A 17,501-nucleotide genomic window follows, 5' to 3' on the forward strand; every position below is an offset into this window, starting at 1 on the left:
AATGATTCCAGTCGTATGATATTCTAGAAAAGGCAAAACTGCAGAGACAGGGAACAGGTTATGATTGTCAAGGTTAGAAGTGGGAAGGTGGTGTGACTATTAATATTAGGAGGGATGGTAGAGGGAATATTTGAGGTGGTGAAAGTGTTCTGTGTCCTCATTGTCGTGTTGACTATATGACTGTATATATTAAGACCCATAGGACAGTATAGCAAAAAAAACGTATTTACTGAGTGTTAATTTTAAAAAATAAATGTAAAAACTGGGGATAGTAATGAAACTTTTCTCATACAGTTATTGTGAAAATTCAAAATAAGATAACATAACAAGTGTTTATCACTGTATGTGGTATGTAGTACACAATGAATAAATGGTTGTTGTTTTATCATTAAAACATAATATTAAATATAGTGACATTCATTGAAAGGAAAATGGAATAAGCTTTCACATCATCTGCATGGGTACAGTCAGTCAGTAAACAATGAGAAAAATTAGCAAGAGGGATTATGTGAGTCAAATGTGAGTCAGATGGATTATGTGTTTTCACGTGATTTGAGATCTTCTGGAAGGTAGGGGAAGGTTAGGCTTCTTTTCTGGCTGCCTGAACAGTTCCCTTGATCTTACTCTTCAACAAGATAGCTTTGGTCTCAGAGGCCACAGCTTCTTTAACTGGCTTCAGATTAGATCTGAAATTTTGGTTTGAGCAAACTGGATCAAAGAAGAAGCTGAAAGTGATTCTCACACTTGGAAGATGGTAACTGGTCTGTATAACAGCTGTGGCTTCCAGAGCCATTTACTCCTGCCAGCCAGTCTCTGATTAGACAGTGACAGCAGCAGGGCAAACATTATTCAAGAGCTAAAAAATGTTAAGGTCAAAGTGGCATTGTGGTTGTACTAAGCAGTGAAACGGGGTCTAAAGTGAAACTTTGACCTTTCTGTCGTGTAGGTTAATTGTCTTGTACAAGAGTTCAAAACTAGAATCAAAACAAGTTGAAGTGACAGTGAAAAGGAATCCAGTCTTAAAAATACCTGCTGTACTATTAATAGTTACTTTACAGTCTTAATAGCTCTCACTGGTCTGTGAATTATATTTCTCTTAGCTAATACTAGAATTTAGGAAGCATGGGGAAAAAAGGAATGTTTGGGGTTGTTGGTACAGGGCTTTGGGTTAGGAGTGGTTTGTTTTTGCCTAATTTCTTTATAGCAGTGACAAATTTCATGCAAAGCTCTGTCATTCAGTTTGCTTCTTTCATAGCTTATTTTACTATATGTTGTTATCGTTGTCCAGTCACTTGTTGTTTGTGTCCAACTCTTTGTGACGCCATGGAATACAGCATGTATTCCAAGCTTCCTTGTCCTTCACTATCTTTCAGAGTTTGTTCAAACTCATGTCCATTGTGTTGACGATGTCATCCAACCTTCTCATCCTGTCACCCACTTCTGCCGTCAGGATCTTCTCAGTATCAGGATCTTTTCCAGTGAGTCACTTTTTCACATCAGGTGGCCAGAGTATTGGAGCTTCAGCTTCATCAGTCCTTCCAGTGAATATTCAGGGTTGATTTATTTCCTTTAGGATTGACTCTCCAAAGGACTCTCAAGAGTCTTCTCCAACACTGCAGTTCGAAAGCATTAATTCTTTGGTGCTCGGCCTTCTTTATGGTCCAACTCTAACATCTTTACATGACTACTGGAAAAACCATAGCTTTGACTATATGGACCTTTGTTGGCATAGTGATGTCTCTGCTTTTTAATATGCTGTCTAGGTTTGTCATAACTTTCCTTCCAATGAGCAAGTGTCTTTTAATTTCACAGCTGTAGTCACCATCAGCAGTGATTTTGGAGCTCAAGAAAACCTGTCACTGTTTCCACTTTTTCCCCATTTGTCATGAAGTGATGGGTCTGGATGCCATGGTCTTAGTTTTTTGAATATTGAGTTTTAAGCCAGCTTTTTCACTCCCCTCTTTCACTGTCAAGAGGCTCTTCAATTCCTCTTCGCTTTCTGCCTTTAGAGTGGTATCATCTGGATATCTGAGGTTGCTGCCATTTCTCCTGGAAATCTTGATTCCAGCTTCTGATTCATCCAACCTGGAGTTTCACGTGATGTACTCTACATATAAGTTAAATAAGCAGGGTAGCAATAAACAGCCTTGACAAACTCCTTTTCCAGTTTTGAACCAGTCCATTGTTGCACGTCTGGTTTTAAATTGTTGCTTCTTGTCGCACTTACAGGATTCTCAAGAGACAGGTAAGGCAGTGTAGTATTTCCATCTCTTTAAGAATTTTCCACAGTTTGTTATGATCCATACAGACAAAAGTTTTAGCATAGTCAATGAAGGAGAGGTAAATGTTTTTCTGAAATTCCCTTGCTTTCTCTATGATCCAGTAGATGTTGGCAATTTGATCTCTGGTTCCTCTGCCTTTTGGAAATCCAGCTTGTACATCTGGAAGTTCTGTGTGGCTAAGTCATTGATTGGGTTTCCCAGGTGGCTAAGCGGTAGAGATTATGCTTGCCAAGCAGAAGACACAGGTTCTATCCCTGGGCCAGGAATATTCCTTGGAGAAGGAAACAGCAACCCACTCCAGTATTCTTGCCTGGGAAATCCCATAGACAGAGGAGCCTGGCAAGCTACAGTCCATGAGATTGCACAAGAGTTGTATGTGACTTAGCAACTAAACAGCAAGTCATTGATTACTATGAGGAACATTACTCTCTTTTATACTGTGAGGAGACAATGTCAAGGTGAATAGCCTTTTGTTTTGCTTTGGTTTTGGTTTTTAGTTCCCTGGTAGATATGCTGAATTAGGTGGTTGGGACAAAGGTTTATAAAATATAAAAGGATCATTTTTTTCAAAAATCATACCTTATTACACAGCTCAGAATATATTAAAAAACATTGACTTGTACATGTTAAAGGGGTGAATTTATATGACATGTGAATTATATCTCAATAAAGCTTTTACCTAAAAAATGCCATATCAAAAAAAAAATCATGATATGTGACCTTTTAATGGAAAGAGTTTGACTAAGAACTTTTCAAAATGGAGCTCTTGGCGCTAAGGGAAGGTCCTGAGATCCTTTCAAAATGATGGATTATGGAATATTAAATGACTTTTCCAGAGAGTTCTTAGAGTTCATCTACTAAGCAATTAACCATTCAGATAGTCATGACATAAACATTGGCAATTTTGGAAAGGAAAAGTTTAGGGAGCATCATTTATTCTAAAATAGTGATTCTCAACCAGGCAGTTTTGCCTTCCAGGGGAAATTGGGCAATATTTTGAGGCATTTTGTGTTGTCAATGCTAAAGAGGGAGGAGTTTTACTAGTATCTGGTGGATAGATGCTCCAGACATCCTACCATGCACAGAATAGCCTTCTACAACAAAGAATCATCTAGCCCAGACTATTATTAGTTACTGAGGTTGAGAAACCCTGGTGTAAAGATTACACACCTATGTTTTCTTAGAGTTTTATAGTTTTAGTTTTTACATTTAGGTCTTTGATCCATTCTTTGTATATGGTGTGAGGTAGGGGTCCAACTTCATTCTTTTGTATATGGATATCTAGTTGTCCCAGCATCATTTATTAAAAAGACTATTCTTTACCCACTGAATAGTCTTGGCATCCTTGTCAAAATCAACTGACCATACAAATCTGTGGAGATAGTGAAAAGATCAGGGGTTGCCAAGAGTTAGGGAGGAGGGAACACAGGTGAAACAGGTGGAACACAGACCATTTTTAGGGCAGTGAAAACTGCTCTGTATAATACTATAATGGTGGATACATGTTGTTATACATTTTTCATAACCCATTGAAGGTACAACACCAAATGTGAACCCTAATGAGAATGTATACATGTATATGTATGACCAAGTTCCTTCACTGTTCACCTGGAACTAGCACAACATTGTTAATTGGTGACCCTAGTTCAAAATAAGCAGTTTAAAAAAATAAAATTTAAAAAATGCCTTCTAGTACAAAAAAAAAAAGTGAACCCTAATGTAAAATATGGACTTTGAGTGATAATGATGTGTCATTTCAGTTTCATTGTAACGAATGTACCACTCTGGTGGGGGATGTTGATTGTTGGGTAGGCTGTGAATAAGTTGGGCAGAGGATATATGGAAACTTGACTTCTTTCTCAGTTTTGCTGCAAACCTAAAACTGCCCCCCCAAAAATAAAGTCTAACTTTACAAAAATCAATTGACAATAAACAACCCTGGTAAAAATGAATGATATCTGTACAGATTTCTGCTAGAAAAGGCTTACATAGTTTCCCTGAGATCTTAGATAATCTTGATGACTATATTGCTTCAGAATAACTTAGGGTGTTTCAGTATGGACACTACTATAACTGAGTGAGGACAAACACCGTTGTTATGGTGTCTCTAAGCCTCCTCCTGTCATATATTAAGGCAGCTCATATTATGCAGCCTCAGGGTTTTCCCCAGGCTAAGCTGTGGCATAACGACCCCATGGACTGCAGTCTACCAGGCTCCTTCGTCCATGGGATTTTCCAGGCAAGAGTACTGGAGTGGGGTGCCATTGCCTTCTCCAATTAAAATTTTAAGAGGACCCTAATGATCATTTTAGTCCAACACTCTACTAAGATCTCTGAATTCTGTCAATAATGTATTATTATTGTTTATGATACTTCTTAATATGCAGAGTGAATACCCTTTCAGGACCTAGCTTTTTCCAAAATTATCTTAGCTATTCTTATCTGAGTACTTTATATACATTTTTGGTTTTTGTATTTTTGTTTTTATTCAGTTGCTCAGTCGTGTCTGACTCTGCGACCCCATGGACTGCAGCACACCAGGCTTCCCTGTCCTTCACCATCTACCGGAGCTTACTCAAACTCATTGAGTCAGTGATGCCATCCAACCGTCTCATCCTCTGTCATCCCCTTCTCCTGCCTTCAGTCTTTCCGAGCATCAGGGTCTTTTCTAATAAGTCAGTTCTTCGCATCAGGTGGCCAGAGTATTGGAGCTTCAGCTTCAGCATCAGTCCCTCCAATGAATATTCAGGACTGATTTCCTTTAGGATTGACTGGTTTGACCTCCTTGCAGTCCAAGGGACTCTCAAGAGTCTTCTCCAATACCACAATTCAAAAGCATCAATTCGGACTTCCCTGACAGTCTAGTGGCTAAGCATCCATGCTCCCAATCCAGGGGACCTGGGTTTAATCCCTCGTCTGGGAACTGGTTCCCGCATGCCACAACTAAGGTGTGGTGTGGACAAATAAATAAATAAAACAATTTTTAAAAAACAGCATCAATTCTTCAGCACTCAGCCTTCTTTATGGTCCAACTCTCACATCCATACATGACTACTGAAAAAACCATAGCTTTGACTAGATGGACCTTTGTCAGCAAAGTAATGTCTCTGCTTTTTAATATGCTGTCTAGATTGGTCATAGCTTTTCTTCCAAGGAGCAAGCATTTTTTAATTTCATGGCTGCAGTCATCATCTGCAGTGATTTTGGAGCCCAAGAAAATAAAGTCTGTCACTGTTTCTGTTGTTTCCCCATCTATTTGTCATGAAATGATGCGACTGGATGCCATGATCTTAGTTTTCTGAATGTTGAGTTTAAGCCAGCTTTTTCCCTCTCCTCTTTCACCTTCATCAAGAGGCTCTTTAGTTCCTTTTTGCTTTCTGCCATAAGGGTGGTGTCATCAACATAGCTGAGGTTATTGATATTTACATACATTTTTTCATTTAATTCTCAAGCTGAGCCTATGTGGTAAGGTTTTTCAAATCTCCATTTTATGGTTATGGAAACTGAGACTTAGAGAAGTTTGCTATGGTTACACCAGAATTGAAACTTGATTCTTGGTCCTTTTTATTCCAAAGCTACTATCTTTAAATGTAATGAGGTCTCCATCTTCACATAAAATTGAGTTCTAATAGGAATAATAACTATAAAAATGTATTCAAACAGAAAAATGGTACATGAGACTTAAGTTTAAGCCAGTATATACTTATGGGGAAATCTAAACTATATTTAAGATTCATTGACCTTTTGTAGTCCATCTTCTGACCCAGAAAGGGAATGTAGACTGCTCTCTGAATACACTGGCTTCTTATTTGCTCTATAGCCAAAAAGGTCCTTACAATGGTGGGCCTCATCCTGCAGGATTTTAAAGACAAAAATATAGCATGCCAATACCTTAAATACCATTTGTGGTTCATATATATATGAAAAAAATTTAGAGAAAGTAAATTAAAGAAGGGACTTCTAAGTTTTGGAATATTAGAATTCAGGAACATAATCTTCAAATTAGAATTAAGTATAAGAAAAAGTTCTACCTTGTGTGGCTGTTAGTAAATTTGTAAGTTTTATATAAGAAGTTTATTCAAGAAAGATTGAGATCAGACATTCTGATCTGGGGTCTTGGTATGGAATTTAGGAGATTAATAGAACTCCTGAAAATATATGCAGACTTGTATATATGCACGCACATGCACATGTGCACACACACACACACACACACACACACACACTTTTCTGGGGAGAAGATTCATATCTCATCAGAATCTCAAAGGGAGTTCAGTTCAGTTCAGTTGCTCAGTCGTGCCCGAGTCTTTGTGACCCCATGAATTGCAGCACACCAGGCCTTCTTGTCCATCACCAATTCCCGGAGTTCACCCAAACTCATGTGCATCAAGTCGGTGATGCCATCCAGCCATCTCATCCTCTGTCATCCCCTTCTCCTCCTGCCTCCAATCCCTCCCACCATCAGGGTCTTTTCCAATGAGTCAACTCTTCGCATGAGGTGGCCAAAGTATTGGAGTTTCAGCCTCAGCATCACTCCTTCCAGTGAACACCCACAAACCTCCATAAACTTGGGCATCGTAACTTTAACTTTTTGTGCTTCATTTTCTTTCACCTGTAAAATGATGGAATGGTCCTCTGGTCCCTTAATACTGACTCTGGTGTTAAGACTTCCTTTTCTCTATAAGTTGCATTCTTGGTTCCACGTCCCTGAGGAAGTGTCACCTTGGTCACCTTGGTGAAATAGTATTAAGAGGTACCACTTCTAATTCTGGACAATATTTCTCTCTTAGCTGTAGAAGCTGAAGTCCTTTCAACTTGTTTCTCTCCTGAAGAGTCATTTCAATATATTTTTATTGAATGTCTTCTTTATACCAGACACTTTAGGGTGCTTTGTGCGATACAAAAATAACAAAAGTTTTATGAGTATCACGTACTGGCTTTGACAATGAACGTGTTACTTGTGTCCAGCTGTTTGTGACCCCATGGACTGTAGCCCGCCAGGCTCCCCTGTCTATGGAATTCTCCAGGCAGGAATACTGGAGTGAGTAGCCATTCCTTCTCCAGAGGATCTTCCCGACCTAGGGATCGAACCCAGGTCTCCTGCATTGCAAGCAGATTCTTTCCCTCCTGAGCCATCAGGGAAGCCCAAGTAAAGAGTATTAGAGCTTTCCTGCCAGAAAGATGGAGGTAGGACAGTCCAAGGTTTGGAGAAAAGCAAGGAATCCATTGGGAGAGAAGGATGTTAGGTAGGTTGGATTCATGTTATGGAGGGCCTTAACTGCCAACTGAGGAACGCCATTAGGTGGTGAAAAGAACTTAACTGGCAATCTGAATACTTGAGATATAGACTGGGCTTTGTCATAATTTTGTGTGTGATCTTGGGTGAGTTAATCTCCTTTGACTTCACGTTCATTACATATGTATACACACACATAATGGGATAGAAAATGGGCTGGTTGAGTGCTTGTTTCCTTATAGTTCTAAAATCCTATGCTTCTTAATTCAGTTAGAAGTGGGAAATTATCAAAGGTTTCTGAGTACAGGAGTTTTTTCATCAGCAGAATTACTGCTGTTCTGTTGCTTGGATACTCCTATTTATTAATGCTGCCTCTTCACCCTAATGTGATTGCTCTAGTGGGACTGTCACTTCAGATAATTCTTGATGTAGTCAAGGAGTTGGCTATCATTGTCCTTATTAAGTTATATTATCAAGAACATAGAAACTACCAGGTGTCTGTTTTTGAATCAGATCTAAAGCTAGTCTTATTTACTCATGTTATCAGTCACTGACTTGAGAGTTGGATCATGTGTCCCGAGGGTGGGCAGCAGGTAAGTGCTGACATTTTGATGGCCACATCATATTTCAGGGATCTATGAGAAGGCCTGTAATGACCGTGGAAAGCCAGCCAATGATCTCCTTGCCATGGACAAATGGGAGAAGTTACTAAGTTTAGCTGACATTAAGCTGTAAATTATTTGAAAGATGGAAAAGGATTCTATTCAGAGGCTATCTAGAATTTCCATTTACTAATCAGGTCTGTGTGCTGTAGGGGTTCCATCTCAGGAAAAATACTGCTTTCTGGTTCCTCTTTCCCCACACTTTGTCCCTGTTATATTGGGAAGATGATTTGCAGCTCTTATTGGGACCTGGCACTTTAGTGCTTCCTGCTATTCTTAGATTCCAGGGGCCTCAGGATGATAAAATCAGAGGTTGGAACTGCTCGCTAATAATTGGAATATGAGTTTCGTTGCAGTTGAGATTTCTCCAGAGAATGAGAGACGTATGAAATACAGTAAATTGATTTTTGAAAGGAATATTTCTAGCAATATTTACAAATCACCAAACCTAGCAAATAAAAAAGTCTCTATAAGAACTTGTATAAATCAATAAGAAGAAGGCAGATTTTACAACAGAAAAATGGGCTAAAGACTTGAACAGACACCTCACAAAAGAGGATATCTGCATAGTCAGTAAACATAAGAATAGATGTTCAACTTTATTAGTTGTTAGAGAAATTCGGAGGCACTGTGGACTACTACTACACATAGAGCAGAACAACTGAAATGAGTTGATATGGCCATACTCTGTTGAGCCAGCAATTTTATTTCTAGAAGTATATGCTGTGCTGTGCTAAGTCGCTTCTGTCATGTCAAGACTCTTTGCAACCCCATGGACTGTAGTCTACCAGGCTCCTCTGTCCGTGGGAATCTCCAGGCAAGAAAACGAGTGGGTTGCCATTTCCTTCTTCAGGGGATCTTCCCAACCCAGGGATTGAACCCATGTCTCTTACATCTCCTGCATTGGCAGGCAGATTCTTTACCACTAGTGTCACCTGGGAAGCCCCATTTCTAGAGGTTTCAGTCCAGTTCAGTTGCTTAGTTGTGTCTGACTCTTTGCAGCCCCATGGACTGCAGCATGCCAGGCTTCCCTGTCCATCACCAACTCCCGGAGCCTGCTCAAACTCGTATCCATTGAGTCAGGGATGCCATTCAGCCATCTCATCCTCTGTTGTGCTCTTCTCCTCCTGCCTTCTAGAGCTATACCCAATAGAAATTCATACATATGTTCACCAAAAGATGTGTACAAGAATACTTATAGCAGCCCTATTCATAGAAGACAAAAAAGAGGGGAAAGCTACCCAGATGTCCATAATAAACAAAATGGATGAATTTTTCCAATGTAATATTGAGCAAAAGAAGCCAAACACAAAGGAGTTCATACTACACAATACCATTTATATATTAGAAGCTTTTACTTTGGTTAGCAGAGCAAACCAGATTTTGTTTGATTGCAGAGCAATCAGTGGTATTAAAGTCAAGATAATGGCTACCTTTGGAATCATTGTGAATGGAAGAAGTCATGATAGTGGCTTCTGGGTCCTGGTTATGTTCATCTGGGTGCTGGTTACTTAGGTGATTAAGTTTGAAAATTCATTGAGCTGTGTACTTAATGATGTTATGTACTTTAATTGAAAAGTTTTCTTAAAGGGGGAGGGAGGGCTTAAGTTTGTAGATGCTGAGCTGTCATCCAGCTAAATAATAACTGTTACGAATTACTTAAAGCAGAATTCAAACTTTTGTCTCAGAAAAGTTATTAATTATGATGATTCTTGGATCTTTAGAGCCATTTTTAAATAGTTGAGATAGTAAGTGTTAAATTTATGGATGCTATTTTGGTCATCAATACTAATAAGAAGGTCTTTGGGGAAATATGACTAAAATGAAATGGCAAGAAGAGGTCTACTCTTATAATACTGATTTTTGGTCAGTATTATATGAAACACTCCTTGGAAGAAAAGCTGTGACAAACCGAGACAATGTATTAAAAAGCAGGGACATTACTTTGCCAGCAAAGATCTGTATAGTCAAAGCTATGGTTTTTCCAGTAGTCATATATGGATGTGAGAGTTGAACCATAAAAAAGACTGAGTGGTGAAGAATTGATACCCAAACTGTGGTACTGGAGAAGACTCCTGAGAGTCCCTTGGACTGCAAGGAGATCAAACCAGTCAGTCCTAAAGAAATCAACCCTGAATATTCGTTGGAGGAACTGATGCTGAAGCTGAAGCTCCAATACTTTGGCCAGCTGATGTGAAAAACTGACTCATTAGAAAAGACCCTGATACTGGGAAAGATTGAAGGCAGGAGGAGAAGGGGACGATAGAGGATGAGATGGTTGGATGGCATCACCAACTCAATGGACACGAGTTGGAGCAATCCCCGGCAGATGGTGAAGAACAGGAAAGCCTGCCGTGCTACAGTCCATGGGCTCGCAAAGAGTCAGACACAACTGAGCAACTGAACAACAAGAACAATTATATGGAACACAGAATACCTTGTGTTCTGTTGACCCTTATAATACTAATGTTTTCCCTCTGTCAGAGTCAGGCCCCAGAAGTTGTTTAGTGTGAAGCTTGCTTTTTCTCTCTGGGCTGCTCAGTTTGTGACTTTTTTTACTTTTGCTTCAATATCTTTGTTTGTAAATATGATACTTGCTTATTCATCTTCCAAGACTGGTAAGATATCTTGTCCACTGTATTTATTCAGATTAGGCTGCTTTTTTTTTTTTTTTTTGAGAATTTTTGGTCTTTCTAGTTATGATTTGTGTGTGTGTGTGTGTGTGTGTATGTATCTGGAACTCAGTTCATTATTAGTTGTGGAATGAAAGGCAAGGTATATTTTTTCGTTCTCCTGAATTTTCTCCCTGTTCTAGATCTGCTGTCTATTCTAGATCTCAGGCTTTAGTCAGAAGCTAATTTAGTGATGCTGCATTAGTCCTAGAAATTGCCTTCAATTCTAGTTTCAATTTATTCTGAGTTTCTGTGTTTTCAAAAAATCTCATTTTATGATTCTTTGTTTACATTTGTATAATTTAAGAAAATATGGCCACCTGTATTTTAAATACATATAGCTTCATCTTTTCTATTGGGCTTCAAGAGCTGTGTTGGATATTGTGAAACTGGAAGTAGGTTGTGTGGATAGTTGTGGGATTTAAATGGATTAGTAGTTGGTAGAAGTGATGAATTGGAAAAGTGGTAGGGTACATGTGTTTCTCACTCAGGTCTAGTCTGTTCTTACTGTTTGTTGTCAGAGTAAAAAGTGTCAGTAGCTCAAAAAGGCAGAAGCATCTTGACAGAGTTGAAAAAGTTACACTGATATTCCATTGACCAAGAGGAAGTTATATTTTCAAACTTGCACCCTGATATGAAATCAAAATCGTATGTCTGCCCTGCTTATTCTTCTTAGCCTTGATTTGGTTTTCAAATCTTTTCTATTAAATATGATATATGTTATATTAGTATTGAATCTGCTATGCCTGTATTGGTTGAGATTTCTATTAATCAGTATTAGATTTCTGGTCTCTGTTAGGTACCTCATTTTTACTACTGGCATTCCCTAGAATAGAGGCATGCCTGCATGTTTGTGCTCTTATGATTATAAGCACTAGAGTTTTTTTTTTCTGGGACTGTTAGAAAATATTGCAGCGGTATTAACCTAGAAGAGATTTTGGGATTTTCAGATTTTCAGGTAAGTATGAGGGCTTGGTCAGCCTGTGGCTTCTACACCAAGACTATTCTTTATCAGCCCCAAGCCACAGGGGTTTGTGTGGAGTTGAGGAAGGGATTGATTTTCTGTTTATTAGAGGTGACAAGAGCAGTGGGGCAGTGGCAAAGAGGCCATGTTGCTCTTGCTAAATATACATCCCTGACAGTTGGATAATAGGTTCCAGGAAGTTCAGTGGAAAATTAAAACAAAGCAACATTTATAGCTGATTGAACTTGAAAAGCCATTTTGGTGTTGAATGGCAAATATGTAGACTTCAGCATTCCTGGAGCCTGATGCATCCCGCTGGATGGCCCTGTTCCTGTGTACATGATGGCCTGGGGACTCAGCATTGTGCAGGGCATTCTCCTTTAGAGAGTGTTTTGAGGAAAGAAAGCTTCCTGGTGCTTATAGAAGTCCCCTTCCCATAGACTTAGGTAACACAGATTCCGTATGTCTTGGGAGCATCTTTCCTCTGATGATTTGAGGACTTATTTATTAGAAGGACAGAAATGTCTGGCAAGAGACAGAGCAGCTCTTAAGTGCTATAAATACTCCTAATCATTCTGTATTGGGGCTGAAGCTCCTAAGTAGATTGTTGTGGTATACACACCTGATCTTAGCATGGTACTACTTTTGATTAGCGTCCCTAGTTGTCCTGAGGCCACTGACTTGAGCCTTAATTTGAGCTGACTTGGCTATGAAGAAAAGGTTTCGGACTCCATGTTCTGGGTGGTTAATTTTCTTAGAACCAGGAGAGGGGCTTCAATCAAGAGATTGGAAGGTGAAGAAATGGTACAGGGAATATAGGTGGAGAGATAATTGAGCCTTTTACAACTATCAAGAAAAGTTGCTGTACCCATCTTTTTCTCCAAGATTATCTCATGCTTCCCTTCCTTTGTGTCTGTCTTGTGGAGAACAAAGCTTGAATGTCTGATGAAAGCTTTCGAGCTTTGGTTTAGTAAGAGTGATGAGAAAGTCCCTGTCACTTAACTTGATCAGTCCCTTCAGAACTTCATGCTAATGAAGCCGTCAGGAAAACATCAACTGTGGATATGGGCATAATTTTATTTGGTTCCCACTCAGGCGAACTGCCTTTGTTGGCTGTAGAACCAGTCATTCCTGTGCCCTGTGTATTTCCCCAAAGTTGAACTACTCCAGTGGAATGGAGAATTTACAGGTTCCCTAGCTTATCAGGGCATTTTCCCAACAAATGAAGAGTTTTCTTCCTTTCCACCTTAACTAGAAAACAGAGACCTACCTTAATAGTTCTCTAAGCTCCTCCTTTACTGAATGAAGCTTGAGTGGGCCCCATTTTAGACATGTCTCTTATAAGAATGGTGGAATGTTAACAAACTTAGAAAATGTTAGATCTCTCTCTGCCCCCATTCTGCTGTGGGTTCGAGGCATAATGCACTTAATGAATGGGCCTCTTCCCTTCCCAATTGCAGCCATGTCAGCTCTATGCTTATGTTGCTTAGCAAACATTTATAAACGTTGGATAACCTGGCACCAGGCCTTCAGTTCACTTTTATTTTAATGCTTTTGAAGTTTCGCTTTTAGTTCGGTAACCTTTGTTGGTGCCTAACTATTATAGTTAGCAATCTCATCCATCGCAGGGGAATCTTGGCAGCTGATCCACTGTTGTCTATGCAGTTTCAAGGGTCTTTGGTTGCAGTAAACCCATACTTTTGGTGTTCCCAAACTGTGAAACTGTGATGCTACAAGGTGGAAACAGCTGTTTCAGTTTGGTTTCTCCTACAGAAAGAATTCTGCTCATGAAATTTGGCTCCAGGTGTTTTCCTCAAGTGCCTGTAGAGTTACTGAAGAAGAAATTGGTTTCCAGTGAATTGAGTTTAATTTTGCCCTGTTGCTTTCTCTGTCTGCGTCTCACATTGGCACCACTAGTTTGATTTCTAAGCCACTGAAAGCAAGGATTTGCCTGTCCTGTAGAGATCTGAGACTTGGCTAGGCTCATCTTTGTGGTCTCCTGGTGGTGAAATTAGGGCCAAGGCACAAGGAAATGCTGGTTCCTGTAGTGTCTTGTGGACAGTGAGTATTCACTTTGACAGGACAAGGAAAAGTAGTTCTGAATATGTGCTCCAGAGTCCCGTGCAAGGGTAGCAATACTGTGAATGCTAATGAAGAATTGTGCTGCTGGGCAGGCGAAACATTTCATGACTTGAAAGCAGGCTCCTTGTATTACGGAGGCCAGGTTGTGTTCCCAACTTTAGGAAGGTGACACCATAACAAGAAGCTTCATGTTCTTCTGAGTATACCCAAGACCAGATTGCAGTTAGTACTATTCCTTTCCTGAAATAAGAATGTGATTTACGAGGTGTGGGCCCTTACGTGAAAGAAAAAAAAACCGGCTGCTGTGTGGGCCTGTAAAATTCTTGTGCCATCTCGATGGTGTAGGTTACAGGAGGAGAAGATGGAGAGGGCTAGCTAGCCCTCCGTTGCTGGGGCGCAGCTGCCCCAAATACTTGTGATATTGTGGGTTATTTATGAGCTCGTCTGGGCTGGGATTCACTACCCCACACCCTGGTAGGTGAAGATTTGCGGGCAGAATGTAGAAGCCCTCATTAATCTTCCTGGTCTTGTTGGGGATTTCTTGCCGACCGGAGCTCCTGTTGGACAACAGACTGGCCTTCCCACTGAATTGCAATGACTCAGATTAATAATAATCCCTTTAATGCTGCAGTTCATGATATAGTCATTAGGTGACTTGGAACTAATCCTGTCCACCTAACTACTGTGATTTATTAAATACACATGGAGATCGAGCCTGAATACAGCCAGGCAGAATCAGCAGCAAATAAATACCTCTGTGTATCTGTATTAATGCTGGTTGATTGGGACACAATTGCAGGCTGGGCTGGGGAGGAACGGGAGTAAAAGACGGCTGAGCTCTCTAATCAACAGCACTTGTCCATCCCTAGCCTTTAATTTAAGTGACAGAAATTCTGAAAACTCTAGTTACAGGCCCAAACTAAGGAGGAAAAAGTCCCTTAAATACATCAGTTATTTTATTGACTTTCTTCCTGTACTTTTTCTCCTTTAAGTTTTAAGAGTAATTATTCAAACTTAACTGTGCCGTAACTTGCTTAGATTCTTTGAGTTCTTCATTATTAGACAACCTTAGGCAGGGCATGGGGCACAGTGATCTATCCGCTCTCCTGGCCTCAGGGCTTACATTTTTCTTTTTGAAAGGGGCAAGGACGTGGAGCAGCAATACCTGCCAGATAACAGTTCTTCTTTTATATCCTAGCCCAACTTAGAAGCATAATTTCTTCTGTAAATAAGTTTATCATTTTCCATTCTCAAACCTCCTTTTCTTTCCCCTTTTGCTCTTTTAGCAAAGATGGCATTAATATGAAAAACATCTACCTTGCTGGCTTCGTTTAATCAGGCAAGTCTGACATTTGTGAAACCTCTCATTAACATTTTCCCCGAAGAGCACAAAATGGCCTCTCTCCCATCTCCCTTCCCAATACAGCCACCTCAGATTTTAACTGCTTTCCATCTCCATTGGCAGGCTGTTCTCAGAATGTTACTTCTCTGAACTCTCACTCTTGGCCAACAGCCACTGGTCACATATGGAGGGACCTTCTGTTCAGGTGCTGCCCTATTCCTTATAAACCTTACTTTTCACCAGTTTTTCCTGGAAATGACAAGAAATCTTTGATAGGAAAATTGGGATATGGATTTCGTTAGTATGTCCCTGTGACCTTTTTCAACTGACAAGCATTGATTGAGTACTGCTATCTTCATGAACCCTCTCTGCCTTCCAGGAGCTTACAGACTACAATTAGCTATTCCATAATGGTACTTCACATGGTAAAGAATCTGCCTGCAATGCAGGAGACCTGGATTTGTTCCCTGAGTCAAGTCCAAGGTTCCCTGGAGAAGGGAATGGCTACCCACTCTAGTATTCTTGCCTGGAGAATTCCACAGACAGGCTGTGGTCCATAGCGTCGCAAAGAGTCAGACACAACTGAAGCTACTAACATGTTTCACCTTTCCTTTTTTTTCCCCCACAAGCCGGGATATGCTATATATACTAAAGCAACAGCATTCTAGAAGTACCAAGAAGGAATAGATTAATTCTGGTAGCAAGAAATTAAAGGTAGTTATTTTCGCTGAAATTGAGAAAGTGAGTAATGAGAGAGCCAGGCCTAAACTCTTGGGAAGATCTTGGTTTTGTTACTGCCATCAAAGTGGAGACCTCTGTGTGTGTGTATCTATGTGTTAGTCAGTCGGTCATGTGAGAAGCCCCGAAGATCTGTGTACCCTGAACCAATGGATAAAAACTGACCCAGAATAAGAATCTTAATACATCATGGTAGTAATGGTGCTTCCTACTTTTATTGCAAGGTGAGCAGCGGTAATTCTCTTTATTGCTTGTACTCAGTTTTCTTTGCTCTTCCTTTTATCCACTTGATTTCAGTGTGACATACTAATTCATATCCAAGTGAGGACAGTAGTTTCTTGTCAGTTACCTCTGTGTTTAGATTATACTTTTGAGAGGCTCTTTGTTCTTTTCCTGAGTATAGTTTAAGGTGGGACATGACCTGCTTAGAAAAAGCAAGAGAATCCAGAAAAAGAGAAAGCAAGGGAATTACAGAAAACATCTAATTCTCCTTCATTGATTATCCTGAAGCCTTTGACAGTGTGGATCACAACAAACTATGGAAAACTCTTAAAGAGATGGGAATACCTGACCACCTTATCTGTCTGAGAAACCTGTACATGGATCTAAAAATAACAGTTAAAATCTTACATGGAACAACAACTGGTTCAAAATTGGGAAAGGAGTATGACAAGGCTGTATATTGTCATCCTGTTTATTTAAATTATATGCAGAGTACATCATGCGAAATGCTGGGCTGAATGAATCACAAGCTGGAATCAAAATTGCTGGGAGAATTATCAGCAACTTCAGATATGCAGATGATACCACTCTAATGGCAGAAAGAAGTGGAACTAAAGAGCCCCTTGATGGCGTTGAAAGAGAAGAGTGAGAAAGCTGGCTTACAACTCAACATTCAAAAATTGAGATCATGGCATCTGGTCCCATCACTTCATGGCAAATAGAAGGAAAAAAAATGGAAGCAGTGACAGATTTTATTTTCTTGGGCTCCAGAATCACTGTGGATGGTGACTGCAGCTGTAAAATTAAGACAGTTGCTCCTTGGAAGGAAAGCTATTGACAAACCTAGACAGCATAAAAGTGAAAGTTGTTCAGTCGTGTCCGACTCTTTGCCACCCTGGAGTGGGTAGCCTATCCCTTCACCAGATCCTCCTGACCCAGGAATTGAACTGGGGTCTTCTGTGTTGCAGGCGGATTCTTTACCAACTGGGCTATCCTAGACAACATATTAAAAAGCAGAGACATCATTTTGCCATCAAAGGTCAATATAGTCAAAGCTGTGGTTTTTCCAGTATTCTTGTATGGATGTGAGAATTGGACCATAAAGAAGGCTAAGCACCGAAGAATTGATGCTTTCAAACTTTGGTGCTAGAGAAGATTCTTTAGAGTCCCTTGGACTGCAAGGAGATCAAACCAGTCAATACTAAATGAATTTAGTCAGCCCTGAATATTCATTGGAGGGTCTGATGCTGAAGCTTCAGTACTTTGGCCACCTGATGCAAAGAGGTGAGTCATTGGAAGGG

General features: G+C 40.0%; 1 protein-coding gene across 11 annotated transcripts in view; it reads left to right on the forward strand.

Moving 5' to 3' along the window:
• Positions 1-17,501, forward strand: part of GBF1 (golgi brefeldin A resistant guanine nucleotide exchange factor 1) — a 124,529-nt gene that overhangs the window by 49,807 nt on the left and 57,221 nt on the right. Inside the window, exon 1 of one of the 11 annotated variants that reach the window (XM_052661007.1) lies at positions 644-761. The exons of the other annotated variants lie outside the window; for them this stretch is intronic. Coding sequence (XP_052516967.1) covers positions 752-761 — 10 coding nt within the window. The 5' untranslated portion in view covers positions 644-751. Of the gene's footprint in view, positions 1-643; positions 762-17,501 lie in introns of those variants that run through there. 11 annotated transcript variants of the gene reach the window in all.

The sequence above is a fragment of the Budorcas taxicolor genome, chromosome 23 (genome assembly GCF_023091745.1).
Source record: "Budorcas taxicolor isolate Tak-1 chromosome 23, Takin1.1, whole genome shotgun sequence".
Lineage (NCBI taxonomy): Eukaryota > Metazoa > Chordata > Mammalia > Artiodactyla > Bovidae > Budorcas > Budorcas taxicolor.